This window comes from Schistocerca cancellata, chromosome 2, assembly GCF_023864275.1.
Source record: "Schistocerca cancellata isolate TAMUIC-IGC-003103 chromosome 2, iqSchCanc2.1, whole genome shotgun sequence".
NCBI classification, from domain to species: Eukaryota; Metazoa; Arthropoda; class Insecta; order Orthoptera; family Acrididae; genus Schistocerca; species Schistocerca cancellata.
Window position 1 is genome coordinate 600,374,237 of NC_064627.1, and position 25,936 is coordinate 600,400,172.

Here is a 25,936-nt window from a genome sequence, read left to right on the forward strand (position 1 = left end):
GCCGTCGAATGGCGCTAGCTGCGCAGCATTTGTGCACCGCCGCCGTCAGTGTCAGCCAGTTTGCCGGAGCTCCATCGCAGTCTTTAACACTGGTAGCATGCCGCGACAGCGTGGACGTGAACCGTATGTGCAGTTGACGGACTTTGAGCGAGGGCGTATAGTGGGCATGCGGGAGGCCGGGTGGACGTACCGCCGAATTGCTCAACACGTGGGGCGTGAGGTCTCCACAGTACATCGATGTTGTCGCCAGTGGTCGGCGGAAGGAGCACGTGCCCGTCGACCTGGGACCGGACCGCAGCGACGCACGGATGCACGCCAAGACCGTAGGATCCTACGCAGTGCTGTAGGGGACCGCACCGCCACTTCCCAGCAAATTAGGGACACTGTTGCTCCTGGGGTATCGGCGAGGACCATTCGCAACCGTCTCCATGAAGCTGGGCTACGGTCCCGCACACCGTTAGGCCATCTTCCGCTCACGCCCCAACATCGTGCAGCCCGCCTCCAGTGGCGTCGCGACAGGCGTGAATGGAGGGAGGAATGGAGACGTGTCGTCTTCAGCGATGAGAGTCGCTTCTGCCTTGGTGCCAATGATGGTCGTATGCATGTTTGGCGCCGTGCAGGTGAGCGCCACAATCAGGACTGCATACGACCGAGGCACACAGGGCCAACACCCGGCATCATGGTGTGGGGAGCGATCTCCTACACTGGCCGTACACCACTGGTGATCGTCGAGGGGACACTGAATAGTGCATGGTACATCCAAACCGTCATCGAACCCATCGTTCTACCATTCCTAGACCGGCAAGGGAACTTGCTGTTCCAACAGGACAATGCACGTCCGCATGTATCCCGTGCCACCCAACGTGCTCTAGAAGGTGTAAGTCAACTACCCTGGCCAGCAAGATCTCCGGATCTGTCCCCCATTGAGCATGTTTGGGACTGGATGAAGCGTCGTCTCACGCGGTCTGCACGTCCAGCACGAACGCTGGTCCAACTGAGGCGCCAGGTGGAAATGGCATGGCAAGCCGTTCCACAGGACTACATCCAGCATCTCTACGATCGTCTCCATGGGAGAATAGCAGCCTGCATTGCTGCGAAAGGTGGATATACACTGTACTAGTGCCGACATTGTGCATACTCTGTTGCCTGTGTCTATGTGCCTGTGGTTCTGTCAGTGTGATCATGTGATGTATCTGACCCCAGGAATGTGTCAATAAAGTTTCCCCTTCCTGGGACAATGAATTCACGGTGTTCTTATTTCAATTTCCAGGAGTGTAGCATGGTAAGTATTTTCTGTAACCTATCCAAGGCATTTCATTGTGTGAATTATAGTATACTCCTAGGTAAGTAGAAGTTTTATGGGATTGGTGGTAAAGCCAACCAATGGATCATGTCGTATCTAACCAGAAGAATGCAGTAAGTTGTACTTAGTAGTAATTCAACCAACAGAACCCAAGGACATAATTCTGATTGGTGAGAAACCACTTTTGGTGTTCCCCAAGGCTCAATCTTAGGTCCACTACTATTTGTCATATATGTAAGGGATGTACTATCTAATGTACAACAAGCAGAATTAGTTCTTTTTTCAGATCACACCAGTATCGTAATCAGTCACAGGATACACACAGAAATGGAAGAAACGGTGAACAAAGTTCTCAAAAGTTTCATTGACTGGTTTTCTGCGAATGGTCTCACCCTGAATTTCACAAAGACACATCATATTCATTTCTGCACCTTTAGGGGTACCGACCCGTGATAAATGTAACACACGATGCTGAAATAATACACAGGGTGGAAATTTCAAAATTTTTAGATGTCCTATATTGTTGAGAATTTAATTTGGAAAAAACACATTTTGGAGCTCCTAAAACAACTTAGTTCAGCCACATTTGCACTTAGAATCATAGCAAATTTTGGGGAGAGAGAAATCAGTAAGTTGACATATTTTGCTTATTTTCATTCAGTAACGTTATCTGGAAAAATGTTCAGGGGTAATTCATCTTTAAGAAAGAATGTCTTCATTGTCCAAAAAGGTGCTGCAAGAATAATATGTGGTGCTAACCCACGATCATCTTGTAGAAATCGGTTTAAATAGTTCAACATTCTGACTACTGCTTCACAGTATATTTATTTCCTCATGAAGTTTGTTGTAAATTATCCACTACAGTTCTAAAGGAACAATGAGGTACATCATTACAATACTAGAAAAAAATGACCTTCAGAACGCAGCATTAAGGTTGTCTTTAGCACAGAAAAGGGTGCACAACGCTGCAACAACATTTTTTGACCACTTACCCAGTGATATAAAATGTCTAACAGACAGCAAGGTAAAATTTGAAAATGAGTTGAAAAAGTTTCTCCTTGACAACTCCTTCTATTCCACAGAATAATTTCTATGTTTGTAATGTGTAAAAGGTGGTGGGTAGGAATTGCTAACTCAGTCTGTATATCTTGTTTTCATTTCGGAAGAACAAATATATGGTGATGTTTAGAGTACAAATAGATGTACAGATGAATTTTCAAGATGAATGTAAAATGACTCGTTCCACATGTTGACGATTTATAGTGCAAAATGATCCATGGAACATGAAAGGAACTAACTAACTAACTTACTGAAAGAAAGACAGATTCATTCAGCTTCATATTCCTTAGTGTTCCTGGTACATTTTTAACAAAAACAGTCCACAATATGTTAATTATATGACCTTTAAGATGACTGTAATTAGTAAATCTTTTAGAGAAGATGACATCCTTCCTCTCCAGAAACAAACGCTATCCTCTTGTACACCATGATATGAGTATTTACAAATGATTTATTAGATAAGTTCGGTAATCTCTAGAGAAAATGTGTAAATGCAACGCTACACCTCAAAATAATGACTACCAGCGTTGTTGTTTACCTTTCTTAGTACCATTGGATAAAAGAAATTCTGGTCACAAGTCTGGTTGTTGCTGTGATTCACGACGTCATTTCTAATTCCCAAAGACACGGTGGGTGATGATTCCTGATATCTACGCACAAAATATTTTCTTTCATAGCAGTTGAAGCAATGTTCACTCAAGTCATCCACACTGCGCAACACAGTTAAAGGATCACTCTTTCGAAACCGCTTAATTGTCTCCTATCATTACGAATAAACATGAAATGAGCTCAAAGCTGCTTAAAACCTTCCTCTGTAACGGTGCAAGAGCGTGGCAGGCTGAACGCCACTTTCGGGCTCAGCTTATATACCTTCTGCAGCACTGTTGGCTGAAAGGATATTAGGGGCTACCCATGTTCATTACGCGAGAAAAAGTATAACACCTGAGAGCCGATGGAAGTCTGCTAGGGTTATTATCTTTATGTACCAACATGAAAAGTAACATATTCCTAGGGCGAAGAAGATTAAGCGCAATGTGGTTACAGGCCCACGAAACCCTTATAGAGATTATTAATCCTCCGGGGGTGTTAGCGTTGTCTAAGGTTGTCAATAACGTCGTTATGTTGCTCTTCGCACTGCGAACTGTTGTTTTCGACCAATAATGTGTGGATTCAATAATCGAAATGCAGGAGTGGTTTGATTGACTCCTTTTATGCCACCCTTTGAAGCACTTCCGTGTTGATCCTGAGCGGCGATATGCTTGAATGCTTTCCTCAGCCACCGATAAGGACACCGCGCATTTTAAAGCCTGGGAGTCGCGGTTTTGACCTCCATCTCAGAGGCGTCAATAGAAGCGGTGAGATGTGCATAATAGGGGTTATGACGACCTCCCCATCGTGTGACGGCATTGAGCAGAATTGTGGCGAAATTTGGTGCCAGTCTGACATCATTAATGCACCTTGCACTTCACATGAACCTCTGAGCTCTGACCTTTATTTAGTATGTGTTGGAACCTTGCTGTTTGAAGTGTCGCCGAGCCATAGGGTGACGTACAGGGTGCCACGCTTTTGCACCATTACAGAGGAAAGCTGTAGGCACCTTTGAGTCACATGTCAAACTTTTGCTTCGCTATAGGGATTCGAAAAAGTTTCCCTTTAATTGTGTTCCGCAATGCATTTATCCTACATCCTCTCCGTTTTTCCTCGTCTTTTGTGATTCCGCAAAATTGTTTCCACTGTTTAACACACAATGCTCATTTAATCTGACACTCGTGTTTTCCCTACAAAAGTCCTTAAGTCCTTCAAACCGTATGACATCATCCGGGTTTAAAAAACGACCCAATGACATCACCTAGTTCTGGCTCCTGTGTCCGAATCTGCACTCTCTCTGCTGAGCATGCTCCCAGGAAATGCGCTCCATTCCATCCTCCTCTTTTCCAGACAGCCACATCCTTCTACTGCGTCGTAATGCTCGTCTACAACTGAAAACACATTTACGTTCAGCAAGAAAATATATGGAAATATCTTTCCAGCGTTACATCATTCCTATTTCTCCTAAACACCTAAATCCAGTCTCGAATAATCGACAACCATTTGAGAATCTAGACAAACTACATCAATAACTTTATCGATAAATATGAGATATAGGTTACCATTATGTGTATTAAGTGAGAGAATTTTTATACTCTTTTATAGAGTACTTTTACGATCGTCTGCTGTAGTTGCTTTTTAGAAACTCAGTGGTAAATAGTTTCATAGCTTTTGCTTTATGTATTAATAATTACTGAAAATTGTTGTAAATCATAATTTTCTATTTTTATGCTTTAGTAGGTTTTAGTAATGATAAAAACAATCAGTATTGCGAAATAAAAGACAATCATTAATTTGTTTCAGAAATTCTGACACTTGTTCAGAATAAATGTACCTTCAGGTCTCTCTCTCACTACGACTGTTTCTATGCAGCTGAATTATTGCAGGTTTTTTGAGCACTAGCGACGACGTCGTTCCCGGAAACATGGGTCTTAAGGACCAAACAGAGGCGCTCCGCTGGGTGCAGAGGAACATCGAGGTCTTTGGTGGCGACCCGGAGCGAGTCACCCTGCTCGGCCACAGTGCTGGAGCCGCATCCGCTCACTATCACATTCTGTCTCCCCTAAGCAACGGTAATCAGCATAACATACTGAATAATATTGTTTCTTTAACTGCTACGTGTTGCTTATTCTCTAAACACTTTGAACGTCTCTTTAACCAAACGACTACCACATTCGGTCGCAAATCAGCTTCCCCGTGATTAACCAGCTCATAGAATTCTGTCCAGAAATGGAAAATATGTGCTAGTTAATCGTCTGATAAGGCCACTTTAATAAAAGATATACTTTTATGATAGTTCACTAGATGATTTAACAACTGAGCACATGACACAGATATAGGTGGAGCCGTTCTCGTTATCTTATCGTGCTCTACGTTAAGTGAACGTGAAGTCCGAAAATTGTCATTAAGAGACGATGATTATTAATTCTCAGGAAAAAGATGGAAATCATTACTGGCGTATTTACCAGCAAGTGTCCTACTTACTTCGATGAAATCGTCTTTACTTTAGCATTTAGTACACGTTAGGGAGATCATGGCCCATCAGTACTTCCTTGTAACCAGAGAGGAAAGATGTTTTAATTTCACAAATGGGCACATGATTAGAGAAACTGAGCAGTTCAGATTTCTAGGTGTTCAGATAGATAGTAAATTGTCGTGGAAAGCCCACTTTCAGGAGCTTGTTCAAGGGCTTGATGCTGTCATTTTTACTATTCGAACGGTATTTGAAGTGAGTGATCGTTCGACACGAAAATTAGTCTACCTTGCTTATTTTCATTCGCATATGTCGTATGGTATTATATTTTGAGATAACTCTTCTCATTCTAAAACGATATTTTTGGCTCAGAAACGGGCTGTTCGGACAATAAGTGGTGTAAGTTCACGAATCTCTTGTCGACCCCAGTTCACTGAGTCTGGGTATTTTGACATTGGCCTGTCAATATATATATTCCTTACTGTCATTTCTTGTTAACAATATTAGCTTATTTCCAAGAATATGCAGGTTTCATTCAGTTAATACTCGGCAGAAATCAATCCTGCGTTTGGATCTGACTTCCTTAACTCTTGTGCAGAAAGGTGTGCAGTATACTGCTGCATCCATTTTCAATAAGTTACCACTAGAATTCAGAAATCTTAGCAGTAATCCACGCGCTTTCAAATCAAAACTGAAGAGTTTCCTCATGGTTCCCTCCTTCTATTCTGTCAAGGAGTTCTTTGTAAAATTGAGCTCATTCTTGTTGTATTGTTGATTGCGATTACGTAAACTTATGGCTTGACTTTTTTCGGGTTTATAAACATTTTATTGTTATCGGTTATTACTTTTGTGTTGTAACTTACGTACTGATACGTTCCATGACCTTGGAGATTTACTCCCCAATTTGATCCTACGGAACTTGACGTGTAAATAAATAAACAAATAAAGAAATAGACGTATCTAACTAATTATAAGTACATTTGCATTAATGTCAAAGTCGTATGTGCTGGGTTTGTCAGTGTTTGTAGCCTCTCTCGCTCCCCACGCCCCCTCCCTCCCCCTCGTCCGCTGCTTCTTTGTGGTAGACTGGCCAGGTGTATGATGAGCAAGGTAAAGCTCAAGCCGGTAGCACCCTTGTTGTAAGCTTGTGTCAGTATGCATAGTCTTACAGAGTCGCCACGTTTATTAGTCTATTAAGTGAATTTTTGGGGGTGTGGACTGTCAACGATAGCTGGCCTCACACACAGCATTCTTACCGGTGAACAGTTTGGGGGTTAACGATGTGAACTGAGAAGGGCTAGAAAGGGGGAAAGAACGAGACCAAGAGACGCTGGAATAATCTTTCCATATTGAGAGGGTGCTGTGGGACTTCGATACTACTCTTGGCTACAAAAATACCATTGACTGTATCTACTGAGGGCCAAAGTCACAGGATAGCGCTATGAACATATACAGATAGCAGTAATCTCGCGTACTCAAGATATGAAAGGACTGTGCATTGGTGAAGCTGTCATTTGTACTCAGGTAATTCATGTGAAAAGATGTCCTGCGGGATTGTGACCACTCGACGGGAATTAGCAGAGTTTGAACAGGTCATAATAGTTGGAGCTAGATCCACGGGACATTCAATTTCGGAAATCGTTAGGGAATCCAATATTCCGAGAGTGTGCGGAGAACACCAAATTTCAGTTATTACCTCTCCCCACGGACGACGCTGTGGCCGACGTCCTTATCTTAACGACCGAGAGCAGCAGCGTTTACGTGGAGTTTTCAGTGGTAACAGACAACTAACACTGAGCGGAGAAACCGCAGAAATCAATATAGCTCGCACGACAAAGGTATTCGTACCGATGGGAGTGGCTTTGCTAACAACACGACATAACCTGCAGCGCCTCTCCTGGGCTCGCGACCGTATCGGTTGGAGCCTAGACTGCTGGAAAACAGTGGCCTGGTCAGGTGAGTCCCGATTTCAGCTGAGAAGAGCTGATATATGGTTCCAATGTCGCGCATTCGCCACGTGGCCTTGGACTCAAGTTTTCAACAAGACACTGTGCAACATGGTGATGGCTCCATAATGATGTGGGCTGTGTTTACATCGAATGGACGTGATCGTCTGGTCCAAGTGAACCTATCGCTGACGGGGGATGACAATGGGCTGTGTCACCGGGTCACAGCTGCTCGCGATTGGTCTGAAGAACATTCTGGATAATTTGAGCCAATGATATGGCGACCCAGATATTCCGACATGAATCCCATCGAACATACAGAGTGTTTCAAAAATGACCGGTATATTTGAAACGGCAATAAAAACTAAACGAGCTGCGATAGAAATACACCGTTTGTTGCAATATGCTTGGGACAACAGTACATTTTCAGGCGGACAAACTTTCGAAATTACAGTAGTTAAAATTTTCAACAACAGATGGCGCTGCAAGTGATGTGAAAGATATAGAAGACAACGCAGTCTGTGGGTGTGCCATTCTGTACGTCGTCTTTCTGCTGTAAGCGTGTGCTGTTCACAACGTGCAAGTGTGCTGTAGACAACATGGTTTATTCCTTAGAACAGAGGATTTTTCTGGTGTTGGAATTCCACCGCCTAGAACACAGTGTTGTTGCAACAAGACGAAGTTTTCAACGGAGGTTCAATGTAACCAAAGGACCGAAAAGCGATACAATAAAGGATGTGTTTGAAAAATTTCAACGGACTGGGAACGTGCCGGATGAACGTGCTGGAAAGGTAGGGCGACCACGTACGGCAACCACAGAGGGCAACGCGCAGCTAGTGCAGCAGGTGATCCAACAGCGGCCTCGGGTTTCCGTTCGCCGTGTTGCAGCTGTGGTCCAAATGACGCCAACGTCCACGTATCGTCTCATGCGCCAGACTTTACACCTCTATCCATACAAAATTCAAACGCGGCAACCCCTCAGCGCCGCTACCATTGCTGCACGAGAGACATTCGCTAACGATATAGTGCACAGGATTGATGACGGCGATATGCATGTGGGCAGCATTTGGTTTACTGACGAAGCTTATTTTGACCTGGACGGCTTCGTCAATAAACAGAACTGGCGCATATGGGGAACCGAAAAGCCCCATGTTGCAGTCCCATCGTCCCTGCATCCTCAAAAAGTACTGGTCTGGGCCGCCATTTCTTTCAAAGGCATCATTGGCCCATTTTTCAGATCCGAAACGATTACTGCATTACGCTATCTGGATATTCTTCATGAATTTGTGGCGGTACAAACTGCCTTAGACGACACTGCGAACACCTCGTGGTTTATGCAAGATGGTGCCCGGCCACATCGCACGGCCGACGTCTTTAATTTCCTGAATGGATATTTCGATGATCGTGTGATTGCTTTGGGCTATCCGAAACATACAGGAGGCGGCGTGGATTGGCCTCCCTATTCGCCAGACGTGAACCCCTGTGACTTCTTTCTGTGGGGACACTTGAAAGACCAGGTGTACCGCCAGAATCCAGAAACAATTGAACAGCTGAAGCAGTACATCTCATCTGCATGTGAAGCCATTCCGCCAGACACGTTGTCAAAGGTTTCGGGTAATTTCATTCAGAGACTACGCCATATTATTGCTACGCATGGTGGATATGTGGAAAATATCGTACTATAGAGTTTCCCAGACCGCAGCGCCATCTGTTGTTGAAAATTGTAACTACTGTAATTTCGAAAGTTTGTCTGCCTGAAAATGTACTGTTGTCCCAAGCATATTGCAACAAACGGTGTATTTCTATCGCTGCTCGTTTAGTTTTTATTGCCGTTTCAAATATACCGGTCATTTTTGAAACACCCTGTATATGGGACGTAATTGAAACGTCTGTGCAAAAAATCCTGCACCGACAACACCTTCACAATTATGGATGGCTATAGAGGTAGCCTGGCACAGCACTACTGCAGGGGACTTGCAACGACTTATTGAGTCCATGACACGACGAGTTGCTGCGCTGCGCCGTGTATTTAGAAGCTAGAATGGAAAAGGCAACAGTGGTATTACTGACTTCCTGGCGAATTCTATTTCAGCTAGTGATAACTATGGCTCAAGCCAAGTGTACAGCGTTTCCAAGTGAAATTTTTATGTAATAGTATAACTTTTTAATTATTTGTTGCATGATGTGACAGAAGTAAACTACTGCAGGTGGCCATAGACTAACAAGATGCACAGTACAAGTGCGTGATGCTATGAGAAGACAAGCTCGTCAGACAGGCAAACGTAAATGTACGTTATGTGAATTTATTGAAGAGTGTCGAGGTGCACCTGATTATGAGCGACAGACACACTACATTATAAAAAAAAGGTTACGTATACGTATATGGGGACAGTTATTTAACAAATGGCTGTATAAGAACATCAGGAGGTATTGACGGCGGTACTATCAAATAGCGGCAATAACTTACAGAAAAATGTAATACAAACATGTAGAATATGACGGGTTTAATAAAACTATTGGGAAGTGCGTCCGGGATATTGGTAATAGAAACACTTAACAGTATGAAGACACCAAAATGCAAGCATTGGAGTTGTAGTCATAAGATGTAGCAGGAACTAACACTAGCGAGGAAACTGTACAATCGTTTGAATTTTTGTTTAAGTACTTGTTTGGTTCAAAAGATAAATCTGAAACACAGCTGACTAAAAGTGAACACGACAATTTTTCCGCCACGCGGGATTAGCCGAGCGGTCTCAGGCGCTACCGTCTTGGACTGTGCGTCTGGTCCCGGCGGAGGTTCGAGTCCTCCCTCGGGCATGGGTGTGAGTGTTTGTCCTTAGGATAATTTAGGTTAAGTAGTGTGTAAGCTTAGGGACTGATGACCTTAGCAGTTAAGTCTCATAAGATTTCACACACATTTGAATATTTTTGAACCATTTTTCCGAAGTGATGACACATAAGGTGCAGAAAGCAAAGGATACCAGGAAGTGGTGGTGTTTCAGTAGAAGTGGTTGGAGTTCGAGGAAGAGCAATACAGAAGAAACTTTTAGTGTTACTTGCAGGCCCAAACTTCCATGATGATATCGTAGTTCCTGCGTCACAACCTGTACTCGTAGACACATTACGTTCTTCCTGTACAGGGAGGACATTATAATTTAATGTCACTGTCAGGTATCGACGGATAAGTGCAATACTGCGGTGACTGTGTTGTTAAGAAGAACGATACAATGTTCCTTCGCACATGCACCATGTCGGAGGAAGCATTGCATCATTCTTATTAACGTCACAGTTACTGCAATATCGTTTAGTGTCTTGACACTTCCACTCTTTGGCTTAGCCGGTGGGCCCTACCTTCTAGTATTTTGTTGTTGTTGTTGTTGTCTTTTCCTGCGGATGGGGCACTGTCGCGTCTCACAGGCAATGCTTGCAGTAGGGATGATGATGATGATGTTTGGTTTGTGGGGCGCTCAACTGCGTGGTTATCAGCGCCCGTACAATTATCCAATCTGTGCTCAGTCCAATTTCGCCACTTTCCCGGATGATGATGAAATGATGAGGACAACACAAACACCCAGTCATCTCGAGGCAGGTGAAAATCCCTGACCCCGCCGGGAATCGAACCCGGGACCCCGTGCTCGGGAAGCGAGAACGCTACCGCGAGACCACGAGCGGCAGACTCTTGCTTGCAGTAGGGAGTACGCAGGGCCAGCAGTGGTTTTGGGTCGCCTGATAAGAGGACCGAGCTTACTCGTCATCGCCCATTTCCTTCATACGTTCAGGGCCTAGCCAGAAATGAAAGTGACAGAAGTGGGAGCCCCAGATGGCCAGGCGTTTAGAAAATTTTTGGCCGGGATCGGGCGAGACATCAGCCGTTCTAGGGAGGTTTCCAGGCAGCGGTTAGCGCAACGGGTAGAAGACAGAACGGTAATCCGTGGATCATGGGGCCGAACCCCTATGTGGAAGCATTTTTAGGATTCGGTATCTCAATCGGTAAAAACGAAACCCATGTTGGATCACTTTGTTGTCGTCTGCCTGTCTGTGTGTCTGCCCTGCTGTCCGTCTGTCCGACTGTTCAGATCCCTATTTCTCCGGAAAGAGTAAAAGTATCAAACTGAAATTTGTGTCACACATTAAGGTCTACCGTCCCTTGGTGATATAAAAAAATGTTGAGTACAAGTAAGTGCAGTCAAGGGATACGACTGTTTACGTCACATGTTTCAATACTCACTAACTCACTCATTAAATCCGGAACCGCGCGACTGCTACGGTCGCAGCTTCGAATCCTGCCTCGGGCATGGATGTGTGTGATGTCCTTAGGTTAGTTAGGTTTAATTAGTTGTAAGTCTAGGGCACTGATGACCTCAGATGTTAAGTGGTGGTTGTTGGGATGTTTAAGGGGGATTAAACAGCGAAGGTCATCAGTCCCCCAGACGTTAAGTATCATAGCGCTTACAGCCATTTGAACCATTACTTTTATCATTTGTTGTCCAACTTTAAAACTGAAATTAAAACATTGTGGGAAATTCTTAAATCCTTGGGACTGATATCTTCCCCGTACCAGTGTCGATAACAGCAAAAATCGTCGAGATCCTCGATTTCCGGAATTTTCTATATACATACTGTAAGTAAGTGTGTACGGAACAACCAGTGCGCGAATCCTTCTCTCCGTTGGCCATTTTTTTCTCTTACTTACACTAAAAATAAACCGAAAGAATGCTCTTATATTCTATTTATTAATTTCCCATAAAAGGCTTGAAATGGAAAAGTAGAGAAAAATTTGGGATTGGAAATAAAGCCCTTCGTGCAGATGCTTAAATCTTCTCTGTTAATTGACTCGTGGAAGTACGAACAATTGCACAATCATACGACGAGATTATTTAAGATGAGGTATTGACATCGTGCAGCATTAGAATGACTCCCCCTAAAGCACTCCGCTAGTGCAACCCTGCAATGTCTGTTTTTGTCATATGGTAAAGAATTTGATCAAACAGCTTCAAAACTGCTCTTATCTCATCGACAGAGATAAATAAATCCCGAGAAGACTGGAACAAAGTACATTCCATTGTACATCACCACATATCCTCGCTGGTTTCTACCCAAAATGTGCGATTAGTGAGAGCCTTTTATGACTATAAGCCAATTTCATTTTTGTATATAAATTTTAAAACAACCGTGTAATTGTAAAAATGCAGCGCTTATGACGTGTCCAAGATGCCAAGATAATTACAGTTTCTCCTGTTTTTACAACGAAAAACTAATTTTATAAACGAAGCTCTCGCGTCCGCCTTACAATACCTTCCTGGAAATTCGTTAGTAGTTCCACGTTTTCAACTGTCTTTCCTTTTCACGCCTTTTTTGAACAATTATTAAATATAACATGAACCATGGACCTTGCCGTTGGTGGGGAGGCTTGCGTGCCTCAACGATACAGATAGCCGTACCGTAGGTGCAACCACAACAGAGGGATATCTGTTGAGAGGTCAGACAAACGCGTGGTTCCTGAAGAGGGGCAGCAGCCTTTTCAGTAGTTGCAGGGGCAACAGTCTGGATGAATGACTGACCTGGCCTTGCAAAACTATCCAAAACGGCCTTGCTGTGCTGGTACTGCGAACGGCTGAAAGCAAGGGGAAACAACAGCCGTAATTTTTGCCGAGGGCATGCAGCTTTACTGTATGGTTAAATGATGATGGCGTTCTCCTGGGTAAAATATTCCGGAGGTAAAATAGTCCCCCATTCGTATCTCCGGGCGGGGACTACTCAAGAGGACGTCGTTATCAGGAGAAAGAAAACTGGCATTCTACGGATCGGAGCGTGGAATGTCAGATCCCTTAATCGGGCAGGTAGGTTAGAAAATTTAAAAAGGGAAATGGATAGGTTAAAGTTAGATATAGTTGGAATTAGTGAAGTTCTGTGGCAGAAGGAACAAGACTTCTGGTCAGGTGAATACAGGGTTATAAATACAAAATCAAACAGGGGTAATGCAGGAGTAGGTTTAATAATGAATAAAAAAATAGGAGTGCGGGTAAGCTACTACAAACAGCGTAGTGAACGTATTATAGTGGCCAAGATAGACACGAAGCCCATGCCTACTACAGTAGTACAAGTTTATATGCCAACTAGCTCGGCAGATGACGAAGAAATTGAAGAAATGTATGATGAGATAAAAGAAATTATTCAGGTAGTGAAGGGAGACGAAAATTTAATAGTCATGGGTGACTGGAATTCGACAGTAGGAAAAGGGAGAGAAGGAAACATAGTAGGTGAATATGGATTGGGGCTAAGAAATGAAAGAGGAAGCCGTCTGATAGAATTTTGCACAGAGCATAACTTAATCATAGCTAACACTTGGTTCAAGAATCATAAAAGAAGGCTGTATACGTGGAAGAATCCTGGAGATACTAAAAGGTATCAGATAGATTATATAATGGTAAGACACAGATTTAGGAACCAGTTTTTAAATTGTAGGACATTTCCAGGAGCAGATGTGGACTCTGACCACAATCTATTGGTTATGAACTTTAGATTAAAACTGAAGAAATTGAAAAAAGGTGGGAATTTCAGGAGATGGGATACACTGACTAAATCAGAGGTTGTACAGAGTTTCAGGGAGAGCATAAGGAAACAATTGACAGGAATGGGGGAAAGAAATACAGTAGAAGACGAATGGGTAGCTCTGAGGGATGAAGTAGTGAAGGCAGCAGAGGATGAAGCAGGTAAAAAGACGAGGGCTGGTAGAAATCCTTAAGTAACAGAAGAAATATTGAATTTAATTGATGAAAGGAGAAAATATAAAAATGCAGTAAATGAAGCAGGCAAAAAGGAATACAAACGTCTCCAAAATGAGATCGACAGGAAGTGCAAAATGGCTAAGCAGGCATTGCTTATCTCACTAGGGGTATGATAGATACTGCCTACAGGAAAATTAAAGAGACCTTTGGAGAAAAGAGAGCCACTTGTATGGAAACCCAGTTCTAAGCAAAGAGGGGAAAGCAGAAAGGTGGAAGGAGTATATAGAGGGTCTATATAAAGGCGATGTACTTGAGGACAATATTATGGAAATGGAAGAGGATGTAGATGAGGATGAAATGGGAGATACGATATTGCGTGAAGAGTTTGACAGAGCAGTGAAAGACCTGAGTCGAAACAAGGCCCTGGGAGTAGACAACATTCCATTAGAACTACTGACGGCCTTGGGAGAGCCAGTCCTGAAAAATCTCTACCATCTGGTGAGCAACATGTACGAGAATGGCGAAATACCCTCAGACTTCAAGAAGAATATAATAATTCCAATCCCAAAGAAAGCAGGTGTTGACATATGTGAAAATTACCGAACTATCAGTTTAATAAGTCACAGCTGCAAAATACTAACGCTAATTATTTACAGACGAATGGAAAAACTGGTAGAAGCTGACCTCGAGGAAGATCAGTTTGGATTCCGTAGAAATGTTGGAACACGTGTGGCAATACTGACCTTACGACTTATCTTAGAAGAAAGATTAAGGAAAGGCAAACCTACGGTTCTAGCATTTGTAGACTTAGAGAAAGCTTTTGACAATGTTGACTGGAATACTCTCTTTCAAATTCTGAAGGTGGCAGGGGTAAAATACAGGGAGCGAAAGGCTATTTACAATTTGTACAGAAACCAAATGGCAGTTATAAGAGTCGAGGCGCATGAAAGGGAAGCAGTGGTTGGGAAGGGAGTGAGACAGGGTTGTAGCCTCTCCCCGATGTTTTTCAATCTGTATTATGAACAAGCAGTAAAGGAAACAAAAGAAAAATTTGGAGTAGGTATTAAAATCCATGGAGAAGAAATAAAAACTTTGAGGTTCGCCGATGACATTGTAATTCTGTCAGAGACAGCAAAGGACTTGGAAGAGCAGTTGAACGGAATGGACAGTGTCTTGAAAGGAGGATATAAGATGAACATCAACACAAGCAAAACGAGTATAATGGAATGTAGTCGAATTAAGTCGGGTGATGCTGAGGGAATTAGATTAGGAAACGAGACACTTGAAGTAGCAAAGGAGTTTTGCTATTTGGGGAGCAAACTAACTGATGATGGTCGAAGTAGAGAGGCTATAAAATGTAGACTGGCAATGGCAAGGAAAGCGTTTCTGAAGAAGAGCAATTTGTTAACATCGAGTATAGATTTAAGTGTCAGGAACTCATTTCTGAAAGTATTTGTATGGAGTGTAGCCTTGTATGGAAGTGAAACATGGACAATAAATAGTTTGGACAAGAAGAGAATAGAAGCTTTCGAAATGTGGTGCTACAGAAGAATGTTGAAGATTAGGTGGGTAGATCACATAACTAATGAGGAGGTATTGAATAGGATTGGGGAGAAGAGAAGTTTGTGGCAGAACTTGACTAGAAGAAGGGATCGGTTGGTAGGACATGTCCTGAGGCATCAAGGGATCACAAATTTAGCATTGGAGGGCAGCGTGGAGGGTAAAAATCGTAGAGGGAGACCAAGAGATGAATACACTAAGCAGATTCAGAAGGATGTAGGTTGCAGTAGGTACTGGTAGGTGAAGAAGCTTGCACAGCATAGATTAGCATGGAGAGCTGCATCAAACCAGTCTCAGGACTGAAGACCACAACAACAACAACACAACATTTTGAGCAATAATTCGGTCTGCTTGCAGTATAAGTAACGTGAAAACTGGACATAAAGAAAGATTACATATCTTTCGCTCATAGACTCGGCCATACGACTCTCCAATTAACACTCTGCCCGCTTTCTACGGCGCCAACCGCTGCCTGGAAAGTACGCTAACATAAGTGACTCATTCCTTGCCCAACCCGCGACATGCTGTCATTTCTAAACGCTTGGCCGACTGCAGCTCCTACTTCTGCCAGTTTCATTCCTGGTCAAGCTAAGAGAATATCATAAATTTTCACGAAATCGGTGATGACGAGTAGACGTGTTTCCCCATGTGAGTTAACAGCTGGGGAAGGAGTCGCGGTTAATAGACACGTGAAAGTTAAAGTGAAAAGTATTTAAGGAGGTGTATCGAAAGGTGTATTATTTGATAGATAAAGAATAATAACAATATGTGATCTTGACCACTCAAAAGTATTTCCTTCCGTGTAAATAACATCGCAATAAAAGTGTCATCAACTGATTGCGCTTTCTTGGTTAGACTTGACTTCTTGTATACATATGATATTACTGATGTTTAAAGCCGGCCGGTGTGGCCGAGTGGTTCTAGGCGCTTCAGTCTGGAACCGCGCGACCGCTACGGTCGCAGGTTCGAATCCTGCCTCTGGCATGGATGTGTGTGATGTCCTTAGGTTAGTTAGGTTTAAGTAGTTCTAAGTTCTAGGGGACTGATGACCTCAGATGTTAAGTCCCATGGTGCTCCGAGTCTTTTGAACCATTTGAACTGATGTTTAAAGAGGTCATAATTTATTGGTAATAATCAAGGTGCGTAGATCTCCTTCTGCGTTGTGTTATTGTGTTATGTCATTAATTTAGTCTTGTGTTCACTGCCAGGTCTTTTTAGGAGCGCGATATCCATGAGCGGGTCGGTGCTTTGCCCTTGGGCCTTCTCCAAGAATGCTACTGACAGGGCCCTACGGTTTGCACAATACTTAGGATACACTGCCAAGAATTCATCTGATCTTGTAGATTTCCTCAAGACCGTTGATGCCAATAATCTCGTGAAGGACGTTCACAAAGCTCTTTCCGACGAGGTACGTTGTTCTTTTTCATAATTTACATCCACAATAATTTTGAAAAGACATCTGGATAAAATCACTTTGCATTGTAGAAAGAAACTTTATTCGATAATAGACGTAGTTAAAATATTCTTCGCAAATTATTCAGACAACGCCAGTCTCAATGCTTATAAATGTATGCACATAAGAAAATTAGACGACTCGTTACGGGAGATCATACCTCCAGTCTCATGCAACACTCATACGAGAAATGTAGCAAATTACGAAAAATGAAAAAGAAGTTCATCTAATTTATAGAAATCAGACCTATAGTTAGTAGTCGGTAGTTACTAGTTAGTAGTTTGAGTTGGTAGTTAGTAGATCTCTATAATACTTTGATGTAGAAGTCTAATTTCTGAGCACAGAACTTCTTTCATGTTATAGTTTGGCAAAAATGTTGGAACGGTCTATATGTGACAAGGAATTATTTACTTATTTCCGGTTTTTAATCTTATGTCAAGATGCGATATAGTTGGCTGACGTAGGAGCAGAATCGAGAAGTATTTCATTTTTGTGTGCTTATGACATTTCTTGGCAGCCATGTTGTAGTTAGCCGAGAGACAAAATACCGTACGGTTGTAATTAATGTACAGCTACTCAGAGATGTCTAGTGTGGGCTGCAATTATCGTATGGCAGCGAAACCTGATGGATTTTCTAATGTGTTAATGGAGAACCACTTCACTCTGGAAAAAAAGTTCAAATTTTGGGCCTCCAGGTGCAGATCTGGAGCAGTGAATGAAAGGAAGCCGAATGTAAATTTTCCGTATGTAATGGATTAGAGGGATAGGCAGAAAATGCCAAACAAGTTAGAGAGGCATAATGCTGATTTTATTACTGACCACTGCTTACACAATTTGTTCAGTATGAGCGCTGGAACGTCGAGCAGATGCTGTACAGCGCCCGATTTGCACCTGAGAGCCAAAATTGGAACTATGTTATTTTCACTGTAGATGAGTTCCGCATTAGCACTTTAGCATATCTACCAAATTTCGCTGCTATACGATAGTTACAGCCCACACTGGACCTCAGTGAATAACTACACTTTAGTTATAACCACTCGGTACAAGCATCTTTGGCTGGTATGCTCAGACAAATGAAGTTCGGTACCTAAGAAATATGGAGATAACTGGTAGAAACAATCCACTAAATTACCTTTCTTCCAAAGATTTTAGAATAAAATAACTACATAGAATTGCTTCTCTTGACCACATTAAGCGACACAAATATCATTTATTTGTTGCAGTGGTGTCACTTTGTGTAGAGACCAAAGTAGTGCTATGTAGCAAACCAAGACAAACGGTTTTTAAGAAACAGTAACTGAAACTTCTGTTCAAAATATGCGAATATCTAACGATCGATCGACCACAGCTTCGAGGGCAGTAGACTGTTTTTCTGTCACGGGAAACGTTTCGAGTAGTAGCCCCCTCTGCCTTTCGTCAGCGGCCACACCCCCAGGGGCCGAGATGTACAGCGCTGCCCTGCCATGGGCCGAAAGCTCAGATCGTTCCATGGGTGTCAGAACAACTACGCTTTCGGATGGATTATCAGTGAACAGTTCTCTCTAATACTTTGACGAGGTGGCTACTTAAATTATTCATCGCGCTTTTCGGTTGTGCGCTGTGGACTGAACTTGAATCACTGAACGTTATTGCAAGGCCAGTCTTTATTCGCTAAGTGACTATCAAAGACGGTATTATCTATGTGTCAATTTTCCTTATAAACATACATATGCAGCTCAGAAAGCTGTAAAATGTGTTCATATATTTATGCATTTAACGTTTTCTTAAGCGCAGTGATGGAATTACATTATTATCACGAGAAGCACTCGCTTACTGAAACTCCATCGCCTTAGTACGTCACTGTTGACAATACACATGAAGGCAGGTAATGTTCTCCAGGGATTCATCACACAGAAACCTTCCCATCATAATGCCATACGTTATAGCGCGACTGATCATTACTAATCACTCGTTTCATCATGTACTGTCCATTGCCGGAGCTCTTTACGCCACCTCAACCTTCGCTTAGCTTTGACTACATAAGTGTGTGGCTGCTCGACCACTGCACTCCATTCTTCCCTACGCACAGTCATTGTGCTAGCTGGACTACTGGTAGCACTTTTGAACCTCCGAGTGATTTCTTCCGCTGATTTCATGCGACTTTTTCAATCACCCTCCGCAATAATCAGCAGTCGCTATCTGTCAGTAAATGTGGTGTGCCTGATTCTTGTTTAGCTGTGGTTGTTCTTTCACGTTTCAACTTCATAATCACAGAAGTCGACTTGGATAGCTTTAGACGAGTTGAAATATCGCTGATGGATTTGTTAATCAGCCCGCCTTCGAAGTCGCTGAACTCCCCTGACAGATCCATTCTGCTATTACTTCTTCCCAACTGAAAACACAGAACGCCCCGCCTGATTTTATACTGTCGGGTCCGGTTCTCTTGAGTTCTAGTGGTCAATTCCGCATTACATAGGGAGTGCCTGAATACTTTTGATCACATAGTATAGGCAGCACGTCACTCCGCAAACTGTTCAGTGCAAAATAAGCTCATGTTCTCCTAGATGTTGCCTATATGGCCCATGGACTACTCACTTTGTATATTTTGCTTATTTTTTCACAGTTCCATGCAACTTCTTCCTGTTTTCTCAATTGATCTGTGTTCAGTTTATCAAGGCCTATCCACTGTGCCAAGTTATAACTAAATCTGACGGGGGTGCGATGGGGAGGTTCCCTTGTGAGAATCCATTGGTGATATATTTTTGCCAAGAAACCTTTCCTTCCGGAGTATAGCCGCTCCATCTTTCCACGAAAGTCCACGAATGGACATTTCCAGTCAACGATTGTTTCAGTTGGACCAGAGGCTCCAGACCATTCCATGTAAACACAGCCGACACCATTACGGAGCCACCATCAGCTTGCAAGTGTCTTGTTGACAACTTGGGTCTATGCCTTCGTGGGGTCCACGCCCACTCGAACACTACCGTCAGCTCTTCCCGACAGAAATCGGAACTCATCTCACCCAGGCCACAGTTTTCCAGTCGTCTCTGGTCCAACCGATATGGTTACGAACCCAGGAGAGGCGCTGCAGACTATGTCGAGCTGTTAGCAAAGTTATTCGCGTCGATCGTCTGTTGCCATAGCCTATTAACGCGAAATTTCGGTGCATTGCCCTAACGGATACGCCGGTCGTACGTCCTACATGGAATTCTGCGGTTATTTCACGGAGTGTTGCTTGTCTGTTAGCGCTGACCCCTCTAGGCAAACGCCAGTGCTCTCGGTCGTTAAGTGAAAGTCGTCGACTACAGCGTTGTTCGTGGTGAGAGGTAATGCCTGAAATTTGGTATTCTCAGCACACTCTTGACACTGTGGATTGCGGAATATTGAATTCCCAACGATTTCCAAAATGGAACGTCCCAAGCGTCTAGCTTCAACTACCACTCCGCGTCCAAAGTCTGTTAATTCCCGTCGTGCGGCCATAATCACGTCTAACACCTGCACACGTGAATCACTTGAGTACAAATAACAGCTCCGCCAATTCACTGCTCCTTTATACCTTCTGTGCGCGATACCACCGCCATCTGTGTATGTGCACGCAGCTATGCCACGACTTTTGTGACCTCAGTGTACACATTCCGTAACCCACTGCACGACGTGTGGCGGAGGGCGACCTGTACCACCACGAGTCATTTCCTTTCCTGTTACACTCGCAGACAGAGTGAGGGAGAAACCTTGTCTATATGCCCCCGTATGTGCCCCGATTTCTCATACCTTGCCTTAGCGGTCCTTAGGTGTGATGTGTGTTGGCGGCAGTACAAACGTTCTGCGGTCAGCTTCAAATGCCGATTCTCTAATTTTTCTCAGCATTGTTCCTCAAGAAGAACTTCGCCTCTCCTCCAGGGGAGGTCACTACACGAATGATTCTTATCACGTTAGGGGATACAAGGTGTTGTATGAACAGTAAAATTGCTACAAGGTTTCACAATAATTGTTATATTGAAACGTCCCCTTAGAAAAAATTATACATGACTGTACTTATACTGACACACAATATTTTTAGCGCAATGCAATCTGACTTTCAAAATTCCCCACAAAAGAATTTCCCTGACTAACATTAACCTATACCTTTCACAAATCACTTACCTCACAAAAATCTTCGTTACTCAAGCTACTGCAATACAGCGAGCGCCACTACTGCCAGCTACATAAAAGATTGAAACTACTGAAGGCACTAATTACTGATAGGCGTAGTTAGCAAATGAAAGATTTTGATAGAGAACAAACAATGCATTTACCTTAATAGTGTTCAAAAGTCATAATATATATAGCAGTTCATGACATCCAGTCTTACAAATTTCAAAACTCCGCCATTTCTCTCCCCACATCCACTCACCTCCAACTGCGCAACTCTACGCGCTGTTAACATCCAGCTGCCCGACACTACAATGGCAGACAACAATGCAACCTAGCCACAGACTGCACACAGCACAGCCAGTGATTTTCATACAGAGCACTACGTGGCGTTACCAATAAGAAAACCTAAACAGCCTACTTATATAGCCCCCATGCTCCCCACAAAAAATTTTACAAATTGATTTGGGCACTGGCCAATACATATTTGTTAAAATTTTTTCACAATTACAATAACAAAGAAATCAAATGCACACACTTATTGATACAATGTTGGTCAAAAGCTAAAATTTTCTCAGTCCGTAAAGACACTCCTGATCGTTCATCACAGTAAAATTGCAGAGTTTTTCTCAAAGTCTGAGCAGTAAAAGAAAATGCACACGGAAGTAGTGGATTTCCATGCAGTCTTGAAGAAGTAGTGTTGTTCTTCCAACGGAAAGACAGTCAGAAAGAGAGTCACTCTCGACATGCAGACAGGTAATGGGCCACAACAGAGCAAACCCACAGCAGGGTCAGTCGAAGTTGAAGAATATTGGTAGGTAGGTCATCACAGAGCAGACCCACTGTAGTCCTGGTAGAGATTGTGGTATTGATGGGCCACCAGAGGTGCAGACCCACTGCAGTCGTTGTAGAGATAATGGTATTGGTGGGCCATCAAAGATTCCGACCCACTGTAGTCCTTATAGAGACGGCTAGCAGCCATCTGTTGCGACTGTGCAGGTGCACAGTCACCATCGAAGAGTCTTGCGGACAATATAGCAAGTCCATGAACCACCACTTGTGCACTCACAAAAATTTTTTTTGAAATACCCTTAGAACCAGCAATGCTGTTATCCAGTCCCTTGCTGAATTATTAACACACGTCCAAACACTAACAGTCCTGACAAACTGCCTATTGGCTTCTGTCTCGGGTTCTTCGGCCGAAGTTCATCTAATGATTTTTCTGTCGGCCGAAGAACCCGAGACAGAAGCCAATAGGCAGTTTGTCAACAAATGGCCACGAAAGCCTCAACAATTTTGTACTAACAGTCCTCTTTTTTTCACATATTGTGCATATTCTGTGACCAACAGAAATATGTGCAGTGAAATGAATGCTTACAAGTTACTCAATTTGATGAACTGGTGCCAATTACAATTTTATAACATGAGAATACAATAACAAAGGTACACAATACATCATTAAAGAACATAACAATACAGCTAACATTTGTGGTAATGCAGGCTTTATAAAAGAATAGAAATAAACATGTACACCAGTGTTACAAGAATTATGACATAAGTACACACATAAAAGATCAGAATAACTTTTGAAACATCAACTTCACACATGAGCATTAAAACAAAACAGAATAAATAAAGTCTAAACATCTTTACAAAGTAAATAACATATTATTAATGCCAATTATATTTGAGGATAACAGTATTCCTCATCATAGTGAATGTAGCTTAGTATTAGAAGAGAAAAAAAATCTATCAAACAGTACACAGAGACAGGCAGAAAACAAATACACAAGGGTACACAAACACATAGTGGGATAACACAAGAGGAAAGGACAGGGTTTGTTTTCAGTGTAACATTTGGTACTGCAGTCCAACCCAAAACTTCATTCCATAGATATTTCGTCTTATTTCAACATTCGTTTCCACCAAAAAAATCCTATCCAAGCATACTTTCTGTATTTATATGTTCACATATTTCTTCCCCCATTATTTATTTTCCATTATCTTACCTCATCATTTATTTCTAAGAAAATCCTACATAAACCTGTTGTCCCTAAACCCTACTTTTTTGTTCATATCCTCTTTCAAAATACTTTTTTTGGCAAAACCATTTTCTTATAGCTTCTCAATGCATTTCTTTCCATTCATCACAACTCGTTCTCTTATATAGGCTACCCCATCTTAAGCTAACTTAAATCTACTGAGCTCAGATGCTAAACTAAGGGACGAGGCAATGCATCAGCACAAAACAGTTAACACAAACAGCAATGAAAAAAATTCAAATTGGCAAAGCAAGCAGAATATTTCACTAATATAAGGCAATGAGCAGCAAACAAGAAAAATAAATCAGTAGTAAAACTGGCTTAACAGAGTAATGCAAAGTGAAATTTAGTAGCACTATGCCTGGCAAACAGCAGCAGCAAATGCAGTAACTTATATCTAAACATGACAAAGCTCAAGCAGAAAAAATATTACAGTAAAAATGGCCATGTTTAATACCAATGTCACATCTTAACACTAGAGTGATGCATCACTGTAACTTACTCTAGCAGACAAGTTACCAAGTCACTGACAAAAATTATGTATGCAATTCCTGTGAAGTGGAAATGTCCTTTTTTTTTGGAAGTATATCATAAAATTACTCTTTACTGGGTCTGTAGACAGAAAATAGTGATATTAGTACATCTATTAAATTTTATTTTAACTAATGCTGCAGTGTAGCTAGAAGCTAGATATAAAATTAAATAAGCAAATATATATATAAAGCAACATATGAAACGTCATTCTCTAGGCAAATGGCGTCTCCAAAGGCAAAAAAAAAAATCTCTCAACTAGAAAGACAATAGATGTAAAAATGTTTCTCATCATTTCATTAGGCATTTTAGTAAGGATCATAAATTTAGAGCTCCACGCTGTAATCATATGTTTTCAAGTTTGAACGTGCCGTATTTGCGATGCTTTCTACAAAGGAATGTCAATAGCAAGGATAATGGCCTCCTTTTTTTCTCCACCTGTGCCTCTGAAAGGCACACACTAATGGCTTTTTTCCAGGCGACTGCCGCACAGCTGGGTGCCCATGACGCATTACGTGAAGGTGGTCACTTAACTTTCTTACTGAAATATTTACGACACCAGTTTGCACTACAGTGACAATCTCATATAAATATTTCACAGGTCGAGAATTTGCGTTACAAACATGTAGAAACCAAATCCTATAAATATAACAGTGTCCAAAAAATATTCGTTGGCATTGTGATACATTATGCATATACACACATTTCATAAATCTTAAAGTACGATTCTTGGTTCCCAACATCCTTTTTCACAAACCAGAGTCGCTAACCACTACTCATTATTCCTTACCTTATTACACATATACATATTCATTGACACTTCTTCAATATTTCATCATAATAAATACATACCATAATAAACATTCCTCACCAGCATAATACAAATCGTCGTCGTAATAATAACATCATAACACCTCAGTCAAATCTCAAAAACGTAGTAGCTTTCTGCAATAATTTAAAAACCTAAAAAACTTCTCTGCTCATTTCAATAGTGTCATCTACCTCCAACGTACTTTAAAAATCATGATCCCATACCAAATACATCATTCAAAGCCCTCATAGTATCACAATGGTTCCAAAAAAATATGAACAGTTCACTAAGTACAGACAAAATACAATTTCGTAAATATGAAGTTATCCAACTGTGTAATTGCGTAAACATTTGTCACTGACGTAGTAAAAAGAAATGTTTATCTCTCAGTTAAATGATCCGATAGCTGTGTTATTCAGTGTTAGAGAAATATGGTACCGATGTGTAAAGTTGTATAAGCAAATACCATATTAGCTAGGGCTCCTTGTGCTTGCCACACACATGGTGCACAAAGTAAGCGTGTACTCCCCTGAGGATTAATGTAATTATACCCTCAGGTGTTACAGATTACAGCAATGGAATGAAATGTATCACGGAAAACTTTCTTTGTAATTCAAAAATCTTTAAAAATAAATGTTTTAAGTATAAAAGTAATCACTCAAATATGTGTACTGTAGCGCTAAACTGTTCATCTTGTTGTAAGATAATCTCTGTGGAAGTGTCGTAGTTATCGTCCTCTGAAAGCTAAGTTCTGCAGAAGTCAATGTACTTACCTCATGATAAACAAAAGTGAAATGCTTTGCATGTAGATATCTTACTTATTACGCTTATTGCCGTGATGAAGAAAGTACTGTGCTGTAACGTATTGTTGTGCTACGGAAAAGGCTGTCTCATTGTAGCTATACCACAAAAGTTACTACTAAAACATGTTTTACTTTATAGAATAATTCAGAAAAACTGTGCAGATATAAAACAGAAACACCGCAAAAGCAACATTGTAAATTGTCACTCATTACTAGCGTCGTGATAAAATCACGTAGCTGTCACATAATCTAACCATTGAGTCATCTGGTATCTCACAGAAAGCACTTTAAATCCAGAATGTATTTTCAAGTAAACCAAAATGTTGCATTAAAATCTCATTAGCAGTATATGTTCTAAGTATGTAAGCCTTATAGTCGTTACGTAATCATGCAACTAACAAGCAAGAATGTACACACACAATAACACTGTGACATCTGTTCACTATCACAATGCAGTGGTAATTACTGTCTAAATATGTTCCCTAGGTTCTAGACTGGATAGTTAACTTCAAAACATTGTTGCATGATA

The 25,936-nt window shown here is 41.9% G+C and overlaps 1 protein-coding gene across 4 annotated transcripts in view; it reads left to right on the forward strand.

Moving 5' to 3' along the window:
• Positions 1-25,936, forward strand: part of LOC126162245 (esterase FE4-like) — a 218,748-nt gene that overhangs the window by 42,264 nt on the left and 150,548 nt on the right. For 3 of the 4 annotated variants that reach the window (XM_049918617.1, XM_049918620.1, XM_049918619.1), the window contains exons 6-7: positions 4,837-5,022; positions 16,866-17,065. The exons of the other annotated variant lie outside the window; for it this stretch is intronic. In XM_049918617.1, the coding sequence (XP_049774574.1) occupies positions 4,837-5,022; positions 16,866-17,065 (386 nt within the window). The remainder of the gene's footprint in view (positions 1-4,836; positions 5,023-16,865; positions 17,066-25,936) is intronic. 4 annotated transcript variants of the gene reach the window in all.